This window comes from Vigna unguiculata, chromosome 6, assembly GCF_004118075.2.
Source record: "Vigna unguiculata cultivar IT97K-499-35 chromosome 6, ASM411807v1, whole genome shotgun sequence".
Taxonomy (NCBI): domain Eukaryota; kingdom Viridiplantae; phylum Streptophyta; class Magnoliopsida; order Fabales; family Fabaceae; genus Vigna; species Vigna unguiculata.
The window spans coordinates 8,678,911-8,693,047 of NC_040284.1; the positions used below are offsets into that span (position 1 = coordinate 8,678,911).

Consider the following 14,137-nt stretch of genomic DNA (forward strand, 5'->3'; position numbering starts at 1 on the left):
GCAAGAAAAGAAGGCAGTGGCGTATACTTCATGGCAGCTTAAGGTGCATGAGCGTAATTACCCCACTCATGACCTTGAGTTGGCAGCGATAGTATTTGCCTTGAAGATCTGGAGGCACTACCTCTATGGTGCACAGTTCTGTGTGTTCAGCGATCATAAGAGCCTCAAGTATCTGTTTGACCAAAATGAGCTGATAATGAGACTGAGAAGATGGATGGAATTCCTGAAGGACTATAACTTCGAGCTCTTATACCACCCAGGGAAGGCGAATGAGTAGCAGATGCCTTGAGTAGGAAGACAGTGCATATTGCACACCTTATGATTAAGGAGGTGGAACTATTGGAGAAATTCCGAGATATGAAGTTACAGGTGGAGGTGGGATCTGAGTTCATTAGATGTAGTACTTTGACTATATCTAGTGATTTCTTGGGCTCAGTGAGGGAGAGACAGTTATTGGATTCTAGCCTGAACAGAGCAAGAGAACAGATTGGGTCGGAAGAGGCTAAGGATTTTGCTTTGGGTGATGATGGTATACTGAGGTTTCAGGGCAGAATCTGTGTACCTGATGATGCAAAGATGAAGAAGTTGATTCTTGAGGAAGGACACAAAAGTTGTCTTAGCTTGCATCCTGGCATGACTAAGATGTACCAGGACCTCAAGGAGACCTTCTGGTGGCAGGGGATGAAAAAGGACGTGGCACAGTTTGTATCAGCCTGCTTGACGTGCCAGAAGGCAAAGGTGGAGCATCAGAGACCCGGTGGGATTCTACAGCCTTTGGAGATACCAGTATGGAAATGGGACAGTATCTCCATGGACTTTGTGACCCATCTGCCGCAGACCTTTAGAGGATATGACACCATCTGGGTGATAGTGGATTGGTTGACCAAGAGTGCACACTTCTTGGCGATGAACTTGAGGATGTCCATGGCCAAGTTGGCCCAGTTATATGTCAAGGAGATTGTGAGGTTGCATGGAGTACCTTCGAGCATAGTTTCCGACAAAGACCCCCGGTTTACATCCCGATTCTGGCAAACCTTACAGGAGGCATTAGGGACCAAGTTGACTATGAGCTCAGCCTACCATCCCCAGATCGATGGTCAATAAGAGAGGACCATCTAGTCACTTGAGGATTTACTGCGGACGTGCATATTGGACCATTTGGGGGCTTGGGATGAAGTGTTACCCTTGATTGAGTTTACCTACAACAACAGCTTCCATGAAAGCATCGGCATGGCGCCATACGAGGCTCTCTATGGCAGGAGGTGTAAGACTCCTCTCTGTTGGTATCAGGATGGAGAGGCAGTGTTGGTTGGACCCGAATTGCTAAAGCAGACCACTGAGAAAGTGAGGATGGTGAGGAACAGAATGTAGGCTTCTCAGAGTAGGCAGAAGGCCTATGCGAACCGTAGGAGGAGGCCATTGGAGTTTGCAGCCGGAGATCATGTGTTCTTGAGGGTGACCCGAACCACCGGTGTGGGAAGGGCTCTCCGCTCAAGGAAACTTTCTCCTAAATTCCTTGGCCCATATCAGATCACGAGAAGGATTGGACCGGTGGCTTATGAGATCGCTTTACCCCCGCAGTTGGTGAACCTTCATCTGGTGTTCCATGTGTCACAGTTGAGGAAGTATGTATTCGATCCGGCCCACGTGTTGGAAGCTGAAGATATACAGATCAGGGAAGACCTCATAGTGGAAGTACCACCCATCGCTCTTGAGGATAACAAGGTTGAGGAACGTCGAGGAAAGGCGGTTAGTTTGGTGAAAGTCATCTGGGATCGGAGGACAGGTGACTCGACTTGGGAGTTAGAGGAGGACATGAGAAAATCACACCCACATCTATTTACCTGGTGAGTCTTTATTTTCGAGGTCGAAAATTTTTGTTCTTGGAGGGAATGTAAGGCCCAATTATTTCTGCCACCTAAATTTGTAGGGTTGCCCTGTAGCAGTGGGCCTAAAGGTTGGCCCATGATATAAGAACCCTTCGTGTTGCCCTAATTCCACATTTTTCATTCACTTCAAAAAACCGCCGTCACCCCTTGCTCTCATAGGGCGCTCTGCTAGGGTTTCTCCCCAAGCTTTCTCGAACTAGCTCCGAACCAGTTCTTACCCCATGTAAGTTATCTCTCAGCTCACACTTCTTCTCCATGAGCATCTGTCCGTTTGGATAGTAGGGTTTCACCGTGAGCTTAGTTCCTAACTCTGCTCCACTGTCTTTTTCAGCTCGCAAGTTCCTCCTTTGAGTTGCCGTGCTCCGTTGGTTAGAGTCGAGGCACCTTCTAGCTACTTCCAAGTAAAGGAAGCTAGAACCCTCTGTTTGTTTGGTGCGAATCTGCTATTTTATGTGGTTGGTGATTCTTTTTGTGTTTGCCTGTTGATATGGATGTATGATACGGTAGGATTGTTGCTTGTGGTATGTCTTCGCATCTTTTGCAGGTGAAAACAGTGGCGGACACTGATAAACTCGCCCAAGCGAGCTGGTCTCGCCTAGGCGAGATTAACAGAGGTTCGCCTAAGCCCTTTTCCATGAATGGTCGCCCAGGCGACCCACTGTGATTCTGAGCAAGCGAGCATCTCGCCCAGGCGAGAGGGGTCTCGCCTAAGCGAGATCCCGCAAGTGCTTCTGCTCCCTTCTCGAGCTCTCGCCTAGGCGAAGGGGGAGCTCGCCTGAGCGAAACCCCTCAGCCTGAGCGAGGTGCTAAGCGAGACAACGCTTTGTTTGGATGTGTGTTTATTTTTGGATGATCTGTTTTGGTTGGGTATGAATTCTATGATGAGGGATAGGTATATAATGGAGTGCGATGTATGCGTAACATGATTCATGAATTATAAATGATGGGTTTGGTATGAGTATTGACATGTGAACTAAATGAGATTGGTGTTGTTAAAGTGGCATGATAAAGAGATGAGTTGGACTCTATGTACATGAATGGATTATGATAAGTTGGAATGGGTTGGATCTGGAAATTGAAAGGTAACGACTTTAAAGGTGGATATAATGAGGGTATCTTTGCATAGTGAATAGTATCTGATTATATGATTGTATTTTGTCTGTGTCAGTAAATAATTCCTTGGGGTCTCTGGGTGAGACTTTCAGGGTCGCGCTTCAGTGGTCGGGACGTAATTTCATGGCCCCTATTAGTGGGTGTTCATGGTGGTGCCCCATCTGTATAGCTAGGTAAGGATTCAAGGTAAGGTTGCATCCTGACACTCTGAGGAGTCAGTTAGTCTCACCTAGAGCGGACTGACTACTGTGGTGAGAGTAGCAGGAGGCCCGAAATTCATTAAGGGCTAACCTTGTGGTGAGGGCAATTTGATTCATCGTAACACTTGTAACACATAGCTCGGGGGTGAGCAGCTCGGGGGTGAGCAGAGGTATCCACCACAAGTGCAAGCATCCGCTGAATCCGACCAAGTTATACGTATCCGAATGAGTCGAGTCGAGTCGTAGTGTATTGATTGAAAAGTCATAACATGCTTGGTTGTCGTATGAATATTGGATGGTGAAAGTATATTTGACTGCATGATGAGAATATTGTTGGCTCTAGCTTACCCTATTTGTTGTATGGTTGTCTTGTATGTGGTTCTTCTTTCTTGCGATGATCATCAATTTGATTGATGGGAGTAGATGGACGAGGTTCCCGTGGTCAGCAAGAAAATGGCGATTCCGCTGCTTAGCCATCTGGGCTGGACTTTATGTTTCTTTCCTTCATGGATCTTCTTTAGGGCTACGGCCCATCTATTGCTCTATGCATTACGATTTTACTCTCCTCTGGTTAGACTTTTATCTGGTTTCCGTTGGCATCGTGGTGTGCCCAGTTTGTAGGAGTTGTGTTAGGACCCCAAGACTACTCTACATTACTATTTGTGTGACGTTTCTTTTAATTTCGCTTAATAATTAAATGGGACGTTACACATGCTAGCTTCGATTCCAATTATCGACTCATCTACCATATATAAAACCAACAACTAATTTCACTATTACATAAAAATTTAACATCCTTAAAATTTCATACATCTTTAACTTAGATCATACGATAACCATCATGAGTCCATTATTTTTTTCTTTATTGTATCCTACTTTTATTGTCAATCTTCTATTATTTTACCCTTTCATTTCAGTCTTACTTTATTCACATCTTTTCACAAGACTTGTTTAAATCATCTTCAAGATTATGAAATCATGATCTTGGTGGCATATTTTCATGATTAATGTTAATGGTTTTTGTGCACCTGAATATGGCAACCATATCTAAAGTAGCAATGTTTTTATTATCAATAATGATGTTGTTATTTAGCATAACACACTCAATTGTTTTAGAGCATAATGAAAATCATATAAAGTCAGCTACCTTTTTTTTAAAGAAATTGAAGTGGGACTAGGAAAAGTTGCAGTTAAAACATTATTACATATTGACTTTCCATAACGACATATTGGAATCAAGAGTTTTAATGTTGAAGTAGTTGATGAAGATGGTAAATCTATACCTTTTTATGAAGCTTACCTTCATCATTGGTTTGCTGTAAAATATATTGAAATATTACCTTATCACAATATATTAAAGAAACTCAAGACCTTTGCAATGGTATCGAGTATGAAAGAAATGATGGTGTGTGCCAGAGTTTTTTACTTCCACATTATTGGTGTTTGGAAGGAGAATCACGAGGAACGTCATCAAATATTCCAGATCCTTTTGCAGTTGAAGTAACTAATCCTACAAAAATAAAACATGGATTTAAAGAAAAATGGTTGTTTAGCATCATGGTTATTGATACACGTGGCACACATGATAGAAAAGGTTGTACAGAGTATAGATGTAAGCTTTTAAATATCTCAAAGGACTTTTACAATGTCACAACGGGCATTAATGGTCAATTGTTGTCTAGAAATTATAAAGGAGGTCTCTTTTGTTGCGAAGACAACTTACAATGCAAATTAAGAAATGGTTTTCGTGGCCCAACAAGAAAGCTTTCCCTAAGATATAAAATAAGGTGGGTTGATTGGGATGAACGCAAGTGCCTCTTAAGTTCTATATACTTGATTCAACTGATCCTGTAACATTAAATGGCTCTACATTAATTAATCATTGTTAGGTACATGATCTATTTAATATATGGTATACTTTTTCTTTGAAACTTAGTTATATTCCAAAAAAAAAATATGAGGTTGTTAATTAATTTTTTGTTGGTAAGTAAGTGACATAAATTTTTCAATTTTCTATAGACAGAGTACTTTCCCAAGAAATCATGATAGTGACTACTCTCATGTTAAGAAAGCAAACATTCCATTGACAAATGATGGTTATCTTATATATGACATTGTTCATATACACATTGGTGTTGTCAATGTCACTCTATATGGACAAGTAATATTTGATATTTGCTAGTGTTCCTATCTAATCTATATAATGTAGACAAACTTATATCAAATTTTATGCGTTTCAAATATTCATTAGTAATAAATCTTGTCAATAACTTTGATATCTTTTCAATAAATTAAGTACTCTAATGCATATTGTTTTATTTATGGTTTAACATAACTTAGGACAACATGATTTTATGCATTTCAAATCCAAAATACGGAACAAGAAAAGAAGTAGGAAATGAAAAGGGTTATCTAGTTGGAATGTCGGCTTGCTATCCAAAGCCTGGTTCTATCAAGATTAAAGATGGTGAAATTCTAACACTGGAATCGATTTCTGAAAACAAGTTTCATACTGGGGGTATGTGACTTTTCTACATTTACTTGGTAGAACAAATACCAAACAAAGATTTCATGTGAAATCGTATATTTATCTTTCGATAACAACTTATTTAATTTTAGTATAATTGTAATACATGAGTACTAGTCATATGTCATGAATATTTGTATTAATGTTAGTTTAATTTTAATCCACCACCAGGTTTATGATGGCATTATATTTTCTACATTGTGTCTTGTTGATATATTATTTGATAGACAAAAAAAATTTCATACTAACAACACCCTTAAAAGTATTAATATAACAAAAACACTTGTGTAGAGTGAATTACAAATCACACCAAAATGATGATGAGGAGAAGGGAACAAGTACAAAGTTTGAAATAATTACTACACCAAATTAGATCAATGTAAATGAAATAATTACTACACCAAATTTCCTGACATGTATATAATGAACTTCATTGATATTTGCCAAAGATAAAGTATTTAAACAACATTTTGTAAAAAAATTTCTTATCATTGTAATAACATTATATTTTCAAAATGCAAGAATCTAAAATGGAAAATCTTAAAAATAGAAGCTCATCCTGCACAAACTTACCCAATTAATCGAAATCAACTCGGTCACATTCGACGAAATTTTGACTGGTGCTGCCTCGACCAAATTTTTCCAAATTTTGGTTGAAGTCAACTCACCAAATTTGGATGAATTAAGACAATGTCGTCTTGGAATTACCCGTCTTAGTCATCGCCCGCCCCAACCCGTTTGGGTTGTTGGGCTCGTTTGGCCCATTAGGTGATCTGGTTGTCGAGCCATCAAGACTCGCTTACGTCGTCAGGCTGGTCAGGATTTGTGTCGTCATGCTGGTCGGGCCCGTCAAGGTCGTCGATCTTACTCTACTCGTTTGAGTTGATGGGTTAGCCTAGCTCGTCTAGATCGTCGGCCCGACCGGCCTAGGTCATCGACCCGTTTGAGTTGTCAGGCTGGTCGGGCCAGTTTGGGTAGTCGGGCAAGTTAGGTTGTCTACATCATCGGGACCGGTTGGGCTGTCTACGTCGTTGGACCGATTGGGCCTGGTAAGGTCATCGCCTTACCTGACTCATTTGAGTCATTGGGGCGGCCTAACTCGTCTAGGTAGTCGTTCTAGCCTCGCCTGTTTGGGTGGTCCATGGTCAATGTTTGCTTGTAAATTGGAATTTTTTTCTTCTTCCTTTTTGAGTTATGCATATGTTCCTAGCTCCTTAATTCCTCCATGTTAGGTTTTTCATAATGTACTTTTCTTTTACCCGTCCGCATAACCACCAAGGATGTAAATAATAACAATCATCATACACATGCTAAGGTGAATCAAGGTATCCGGCCTAAGCCGCTAAGGAACAACATGGATCGAACAAACTAAAGCAACAATAGCGGCCTAAGCCGCTAAAGAGTAACCGACCTAGGCCGTTAACTCTAGGAAACTAAGCAAGGACTTGGCAAAACCAGAACATTCCTGTAAGATTCATCAAGCCCACGATAATCGAACTACGGGACCTGGGCTAGGGCCCAACCTATGACGTGGCAGGACATAATTAATAAACCTATAAATAAGCATAGAACCCAGTAATTAAAGGTAAGCATTCATTACTTCCATAATCACCAGATTTGACTTTTTAAGAGATTTTGCTGACTTGAGCTTCAGAGTCTCTTCTGCAGGTAACCCCCCTCGGGTCCAAACTTATTACATCGAGATATCCATAGGCAACGTGTATCAGCCGGGAGGAAGCAGCCTATTGAGGAGATGGCGGACCAGAGTAAGGTAATACTTGTGTCTAACATATCTTATTTGTTCTCTGCAGGAACAATTGGCATCCATCGTGGGACATGAGATAATACCTTACCAACCCGCTTTTTCGGAAAATGGTTTCTACCCACAGTAGATCAGGACCTGCTAACATCACCCCGGATTTGGCCGTCATCCTAGACGGTCAAGCCAAGATGCAACAGGAGTTGGCTGACTTGAAAAAGCGTAGTGCTGATAAGATGGAGGCACTACGACAGGAGAACTCTCGCCTAAGGCGAAAGATTGAGGCCGATCCCACTCAAATGGGAAAGGCCAAGGAAACATCTGATGTCGCAGGGTCCCTAGCTTTCCAGCCTATTGAAGAAGAAAGCGAGTACAATCCTACCCCGCACACCTTCACCACCACCCAACAAACTCCCATCCTCTCAACCCATCATACTCACTTCCATTCCACCCTCCCAGGAAATACTGCGGCTCCCACCCCCGCCGCCACCCTGCCCACCACCCACATCCCGCCCTACAACATGCCCACCACTCTACACACCACTCATATCCCACTTTACAACCCTCACAACCTCCCTACTACCCATATCCCTCATCACAATTTCACTTCCACTTTTCCCACCCTCGTTCACCACCCTCCCCACCCGTTACCATCTCCCCAACCCAGACGCCACCCTTTCACCGATTTCATCGCCAACACCCCCCTCCCCACCCAGTGGGAACCTTTCACACTGGAACGTTACACTGGTGAAACTGACCCAGATGAACACCTCAAGGTCTACATCACCCACGTGCCCTCTACACTTCCCATGATGTCATTTTTTGCAAAGCCTTTCCTACCACCCTGAAAGGCCCTACTCTAGAATGGTTTACCACCCTCCCGCCATACTCCATTGACTGCTTCGACACCCTTTCCCACATGTTCACCACTCACTTTGCTGGCAGCTGCCCACATCAAACTACAACAATCTCATTTCTCAGCGTCAGAAAGGAACAAGACGAGACGCTTCGGGCTTTCATTGATCGATTCAGTAAGGATGCCCTTCGCACACCACACCTAAACCAAGAGATGATACTTCAGTACATGGCCCTCACTCTTAAACTCGGCCCCTTCGCCAACAACGTCTACCTTCACCCACCCGTCTCTATGAATGAGTTAAAACTGCATGCTGCTGTTTACGTCCGCATGGAGGAAATGCAAACTCTCCACACAAAGTTTAGCAATGACTACACACCTTCTACCACAACCCCCTCTTCGCAACCTCCCCGTCCCGATCTAAGACCCCGGGAACCCCGACAACCCTGCTTCACCAGATACGTCCCTCTAAATGTCCCTAGATCCCGTCTCCTTGATGAGGCCTTACAGGCCGACCTCATCCCACCGCCACGCAAGACGACCACTCCCCCCAACGTGGACATGACTAAATACTGCCACTACCACCGAAACCCCGACCATACCACAAAGGAATGTAAAGCACTCCAGGATAAAATCGAAGAACTGGTTCGTGCTGGCCATTTTCGCCGTTTTATCCGCAAAGACGACCACCCCTCCCAATCCAATCACCCTCCTCGTTCCGACCACCAACGCCCTCCCCACGACTCTCGCCACGATAAACGCCCAAACCAACCCGCAAACCATGACCCGCAAACCACAAGTAAGCGGCCAAGGTCGAACACCCTTAACTTAATGTTAATTCGTTTAAGTTCCCCACCCTTACCACAAGTAAGCGGCCTGGGTCGAACACCCTTAACTTTATGTTAATTCGTTTAAGTTCCCCACCCTTACCACAAGTAAACGGCCTAGGTCGAACACCCTTAGCTTAATTTGAAAATGTTTTAGTTCATCACCCTCACCACATGTAAGCGGCCCTGGTCGAGTACTCTCATTAACATACAAGCGCCAATAATACTCCTCTAGGTAAATATGCTTTTAACATAATATATCGCATACACAACAACATTATCCAACAAACGCGTTCCTATCACATATGCTATCGTCAACAACCACACAACAAATATATCCACAATATGCATCAAATTAAAAGCAAGTTAAAATATTGTATGAGTTATTACAGACTTAGGATTCATTGCGAATAGAACATCATAAAAACTACACCCTAAGCTGCTTTGTTGTTATCACCCTCCACGGCCTCTCCCGCGTTCATGTCCTCATCCCCTATTGTCTTCTCTACCTCCTCCTCGGGGCTACTCTCGGCTTCATTGATAAGCTAGTCATCCACCACATCCTTGTTCACGTCAAATCTTGGATCAGCCGCATCAATATCCTGGCAGAAGAAAGCTGCCTGCCCCACCCTTTTTCTGAAACTCGTTAATATGCTCTTGAATAATGCAACTCTTCAAATCTTCAAATTCCACCTCCACACCTTCATATTTTTCCTTCAACTCGTCATAGTCCTCCTCAAGGTCTATTATCCTCTCATTGAGCTTAGTCTCTGAATCCATACAACGAACCTTCCAGGTTCCTAACCTCTTCTTTTCTTCTTCCCACCCTTCTTTCTCCTTTTTCCACGCAGCTCTTTCCTCTGCAAACTTGTCAACCTTCTCTTGGAGATCTTCCAGATTTTCTCTGTTCACTTCCTTTACCTCCCTACGATACAGTGACCCAACCCGGCGACTCAATATCAGCGCCTTACTCCCAAACTCTACCATTGTCCTTACCAAGTGGTCCGGCTCCACACTGTCGATGGAGTTAATCAATATCTCCGGCATGTTAATCTCGATATCCTTGGACGGACGTCTCCAGCAACTCAATCAGGCTAGCCTCGGCCCCTTAGCACCGCTAGACGACCCTTGCCCTAACAAGGTGGCCCTTACCTTCTTCACATCCTTGCCCTTACTAGGTCTAGCCAGCAACTCGACTTTCCTTTTGGTGTCGCCATGAACATGCATCTCCACCAACGATTCTTGCGAATTTGGGACCTCAGTATTCCCAGCTGCCTTCGCCTTCACTACCTTCTCCTTCCTCAGTGCTTGAAAAAGGGTCAAATTCTTCTTTCCAGCTTGAGCCATATGTCCTGCACGAATACACCAAAGTTCGGTTAGTTTAACTTAGAAACATCGAGACAGTTTAAGTCACAAACAGATACCTTCAATATCAATAATCGGATGAACCGAATTATAAACCCTAACTAAGCCCTTAGTGGGCAGTTTATCAGTAAACTTCATCAGCACCTCCACCACCTCCCTATCTGTCGCTGACAACTCATCGGTACTCATATCCTTATACTGAGAAGGGTTACCCATCCAACTAAAAGGGAATTTTGTACTCTCATCTGTATTAAGGAAATGCGACTTTTCTCTCTCCTTCACCACAACTTTGAAATACCCATCCTTGAAGTGCTTGAACGATTGGGAAAACGCGTCCAATCTGCTAATACTCGGCCTGCTCACCAAGGATAGTCATGTAGTCGGTTGTCGAGGTCTCGTGTCATAGAAGTATAAAAACGCATGAGGAGACAACCGCAGATACAATGACTGGCACAAAACACGAAAGGCCTGCAGGTACGCCAACTATTTGGATGTAGCTGAGTAGGCGACACGTTTAGCTGGCGGAGTACCCCCATGGTGAAATCATCTAGTGGCAACCTAACATGTAACTGAGAAAAGTGACACATATACGTGTAAAAAAAAATTTTGGCAGCTCCTTCTTGGACACATATACGTGAGAAAAGTGACACATATACCCGTTCCAATGACAAGATACCACGGTTCACGCCCTTTACGATAACAGGGGTACAATTCATCCACGAGTTTAGCAGACAAGACCACCGAAACAATGACGACTGGTTTCGAACATCAGCCGCAACCCAGTCATAACCAGCCTTAGCCGGCCAACTACTTTCTGCTATCTCTTCGGGAGGATCTTCCCTCACCTTTGTTACCGTCTCCATCGGGATCTTCCCCACCATAGCTACTAGACTAGCACTTTCCTCCTCAAGACGCCTGCCTACACTCCCCTAGATTGCATACTCCCACTACTTGACAATGACAATGACACAGTATCACTAGTACTAGACATACCTATTTTGAAAGATGTCGGCAGAAACAAGGGACTAGTCGAACAGTTCTAATGCACGCAAGTCTCTGATTTCAAAATCCTCACAAATGAGCCAACAAAAGCAAACTCTTCACGACATCCGCATTTATAAGCATGAATTCCAAATGCTACAAGTTCTTCCCGTCAAAAGTCACAACCCATACCAATCGTCACAAGGCACACCAAAGGTCATGAGCACCAGAAACGACTGCGCAAAAACCCTTTTTGATTAGACCTCTGACACCCCTTCACCGGCTACAAACCTTTTCACATTTTTAGCCTTAACACTATTCATCACATTTAAAGGCTGAAGGACTGGTGTACCACACCTAGCCGGCCTAGCCAAAAACGACAACACTTGTCATCCTTTACCGTCATAACTATATCGGCAAAGGCTAGGGGACTGGTGTAATACACCTAGCCGGCCTAGCCGAATAATAACCATAAAACCCATCCGCATAACCACCAAGGATGTAAATAATAACAATCATCATACACATGCTAAGGTGAATCAAGGTATTCGGCCTAAGCCGCTAAGGAACAACATTGATCGAACAAACTAAAGCAACAATAGCAGCCTAAGTCGCTAAAGAGTAACCGGCCTAGGCCGTTAACTCTAGGAAACTAAGCAAGGACTTGGCAAAACCAGAACATTCCTGTAAGATTCATCAAGCCCACAATAATCGAACTAAGGGACCTGGGCTAAGGCCCAGGCCCACCTATAGCCCAAACAAGGGCCCAGCCCATGACGTGGCAGGACATAATTAATAAACCTATAAATAAGCATGGACCCCAGTAATTAAAGGTACGCATTCATTACTTCCCTAATCACCAAATTTGACTTTCTAAGAGATTTTACTGACTTGAGCTTCAGAGTATCTTCTGCAGGTAACCCCTCTCGGGTCCAAACCGATTACACCGAGATATCCATAGGCAACATGTATCAGTCGGGACAAAGCCTATTGAGGAAATGGCAGACCAGAGTAAGGTAATACTTGTGTCTAACATATCTTATTTGTTCTCTGCAGGAACAACTTATGTTGGGTGATAAAATTAAGAAAAGCCTAAGGCTCAAAAATGGGATCAAAGGATATTTCAATGTATGGATCAAAGGATATTCCTGGATCTAGTTCCTCATATGGTACAAGTGTCAAGGTCATCAAGTATTACCTCGACTTAGCTAATGGCACGACTTGATTCTCATAGAAACTCTTCAACAACAGACCATTCACCTTGAATGTCCTATCATCCTTCATCTTTAAATTTTATTTTGCTCCATGCAGGAAGACATTAGTGACGATGAATGGTCTGTCCCATTTAGACTTCAACTTTCTTGAGATCAGCTTCAATTGGGAGTTAAACAACAACACCTTCTAGCCAATCTCGAACTCCTTCTTCAAAATTTTTCTATCATGAAATCTCTTAGCCTTCTCTTGTAGACGTTGAAGTACTCATATGCCTATAATCTTATCTTTTCCAACTCTCCTAATTGCAATTTCCTTTCATGACAAGGTTACAACTCTTCAATAGCAGAACCTCCACATGAAAATGACATGTTTTGCCAAACTCCACCCTAATGGAGACATGCCTATAGGGGTTTAGTATGCGATCCTTTGTGCCCATAAAGCATTATGCAAGTGTTTCCTCGAATCCTTCTGGTGTGATTGAACAAGCTTCTACAACAAATTCTTCACTTATTTATTGAAAATCTTAACTTGCCTATTAGTATGAGGATGATAAGGTGTTGCAATTCTATGAGTCCTCTCATACTCTGACATGAGCTTGATACCTCATTAAAATAGGTGGACTATAGGGAACCACACTGGAATTTTTCATCTGAAATCCATTTTTTTCAACAAAACTCATAATCACGTCTTTTATATGACGGATACCCTTCTTCATCAATGGTAGTAGAACTTGTAACATTCTTTGGATAATATTTTGAACATCTACCTTCTTTTATGCAAGGAGAATTGAATCGTGAAGGTCCACACGACCCATGTATCATGTAACTGGAAACAACTTTATGCAATTTTGGGTACAAATCTTGATTAGGCAATTTAGCTGAAATTACCTTATCAATATCTATTGGAGACTTCAATTTGCTTTCTCCATCTAACCACAAAAGTATATGAGCATGCGTTAATTATCTTTTTTGAAATTCTACCGTGTACATACCTGATTGTATAAAAAGAATAAATACAGTGATACACAATTTTTGTAATTTAATAACTAAATATATAATATAAAATTACATACAGAACATACCTGCAGTAGTCTTTCCGAAGAAGTCATTCTTTTTAAAATTTGTCATCATTTGATCAAGTTTCATTTTGAAGACACTACACACAATGTCAGGTCAGTCTAATGCAGATAAACCTCTTGGAGAAACAAAATCACCTATTTCACTCCAATTTACATAGCATGTTTTAGTTATGAACAAGTCAGGATATCCAAATTTCTTACAAATTGTCATAGTATCTTGACAATTGTTAAATATATACCTTGTACCACCAGTGAAGGAAGCAAGCAAGACTACACGTCTTCCAATTGAAGATGGATTTGTATCTCCTCTATTAACAACCTCTTATA

General features: G+C 42.4%; 1 protein-coding gene across 1 annotated transcript; it reads left to right on the forward strand.

Moving 5' to 3' along the window:
- The first annotated feature begins 8,407 nt into the window (after nt 1-8,407).
- LOC114188366 lies at nt 8,408-9,595 on the forward strand. The gene is made up of 2 exons (XM_028076957.1): nt 8,408-9,143; nt 9,564-9,595. The coding sequence occupies exons 1-2, from the start codon at nt 8,408-8,410 to the stop codon at nt 9,593-9,595; spliced, it is 768 nt and encodes a 255-aa protein (XP_027932758.1).
- The last annotated feature ends 4,542 nt before the right edge of the window (nt 9,596-14,137 follow it).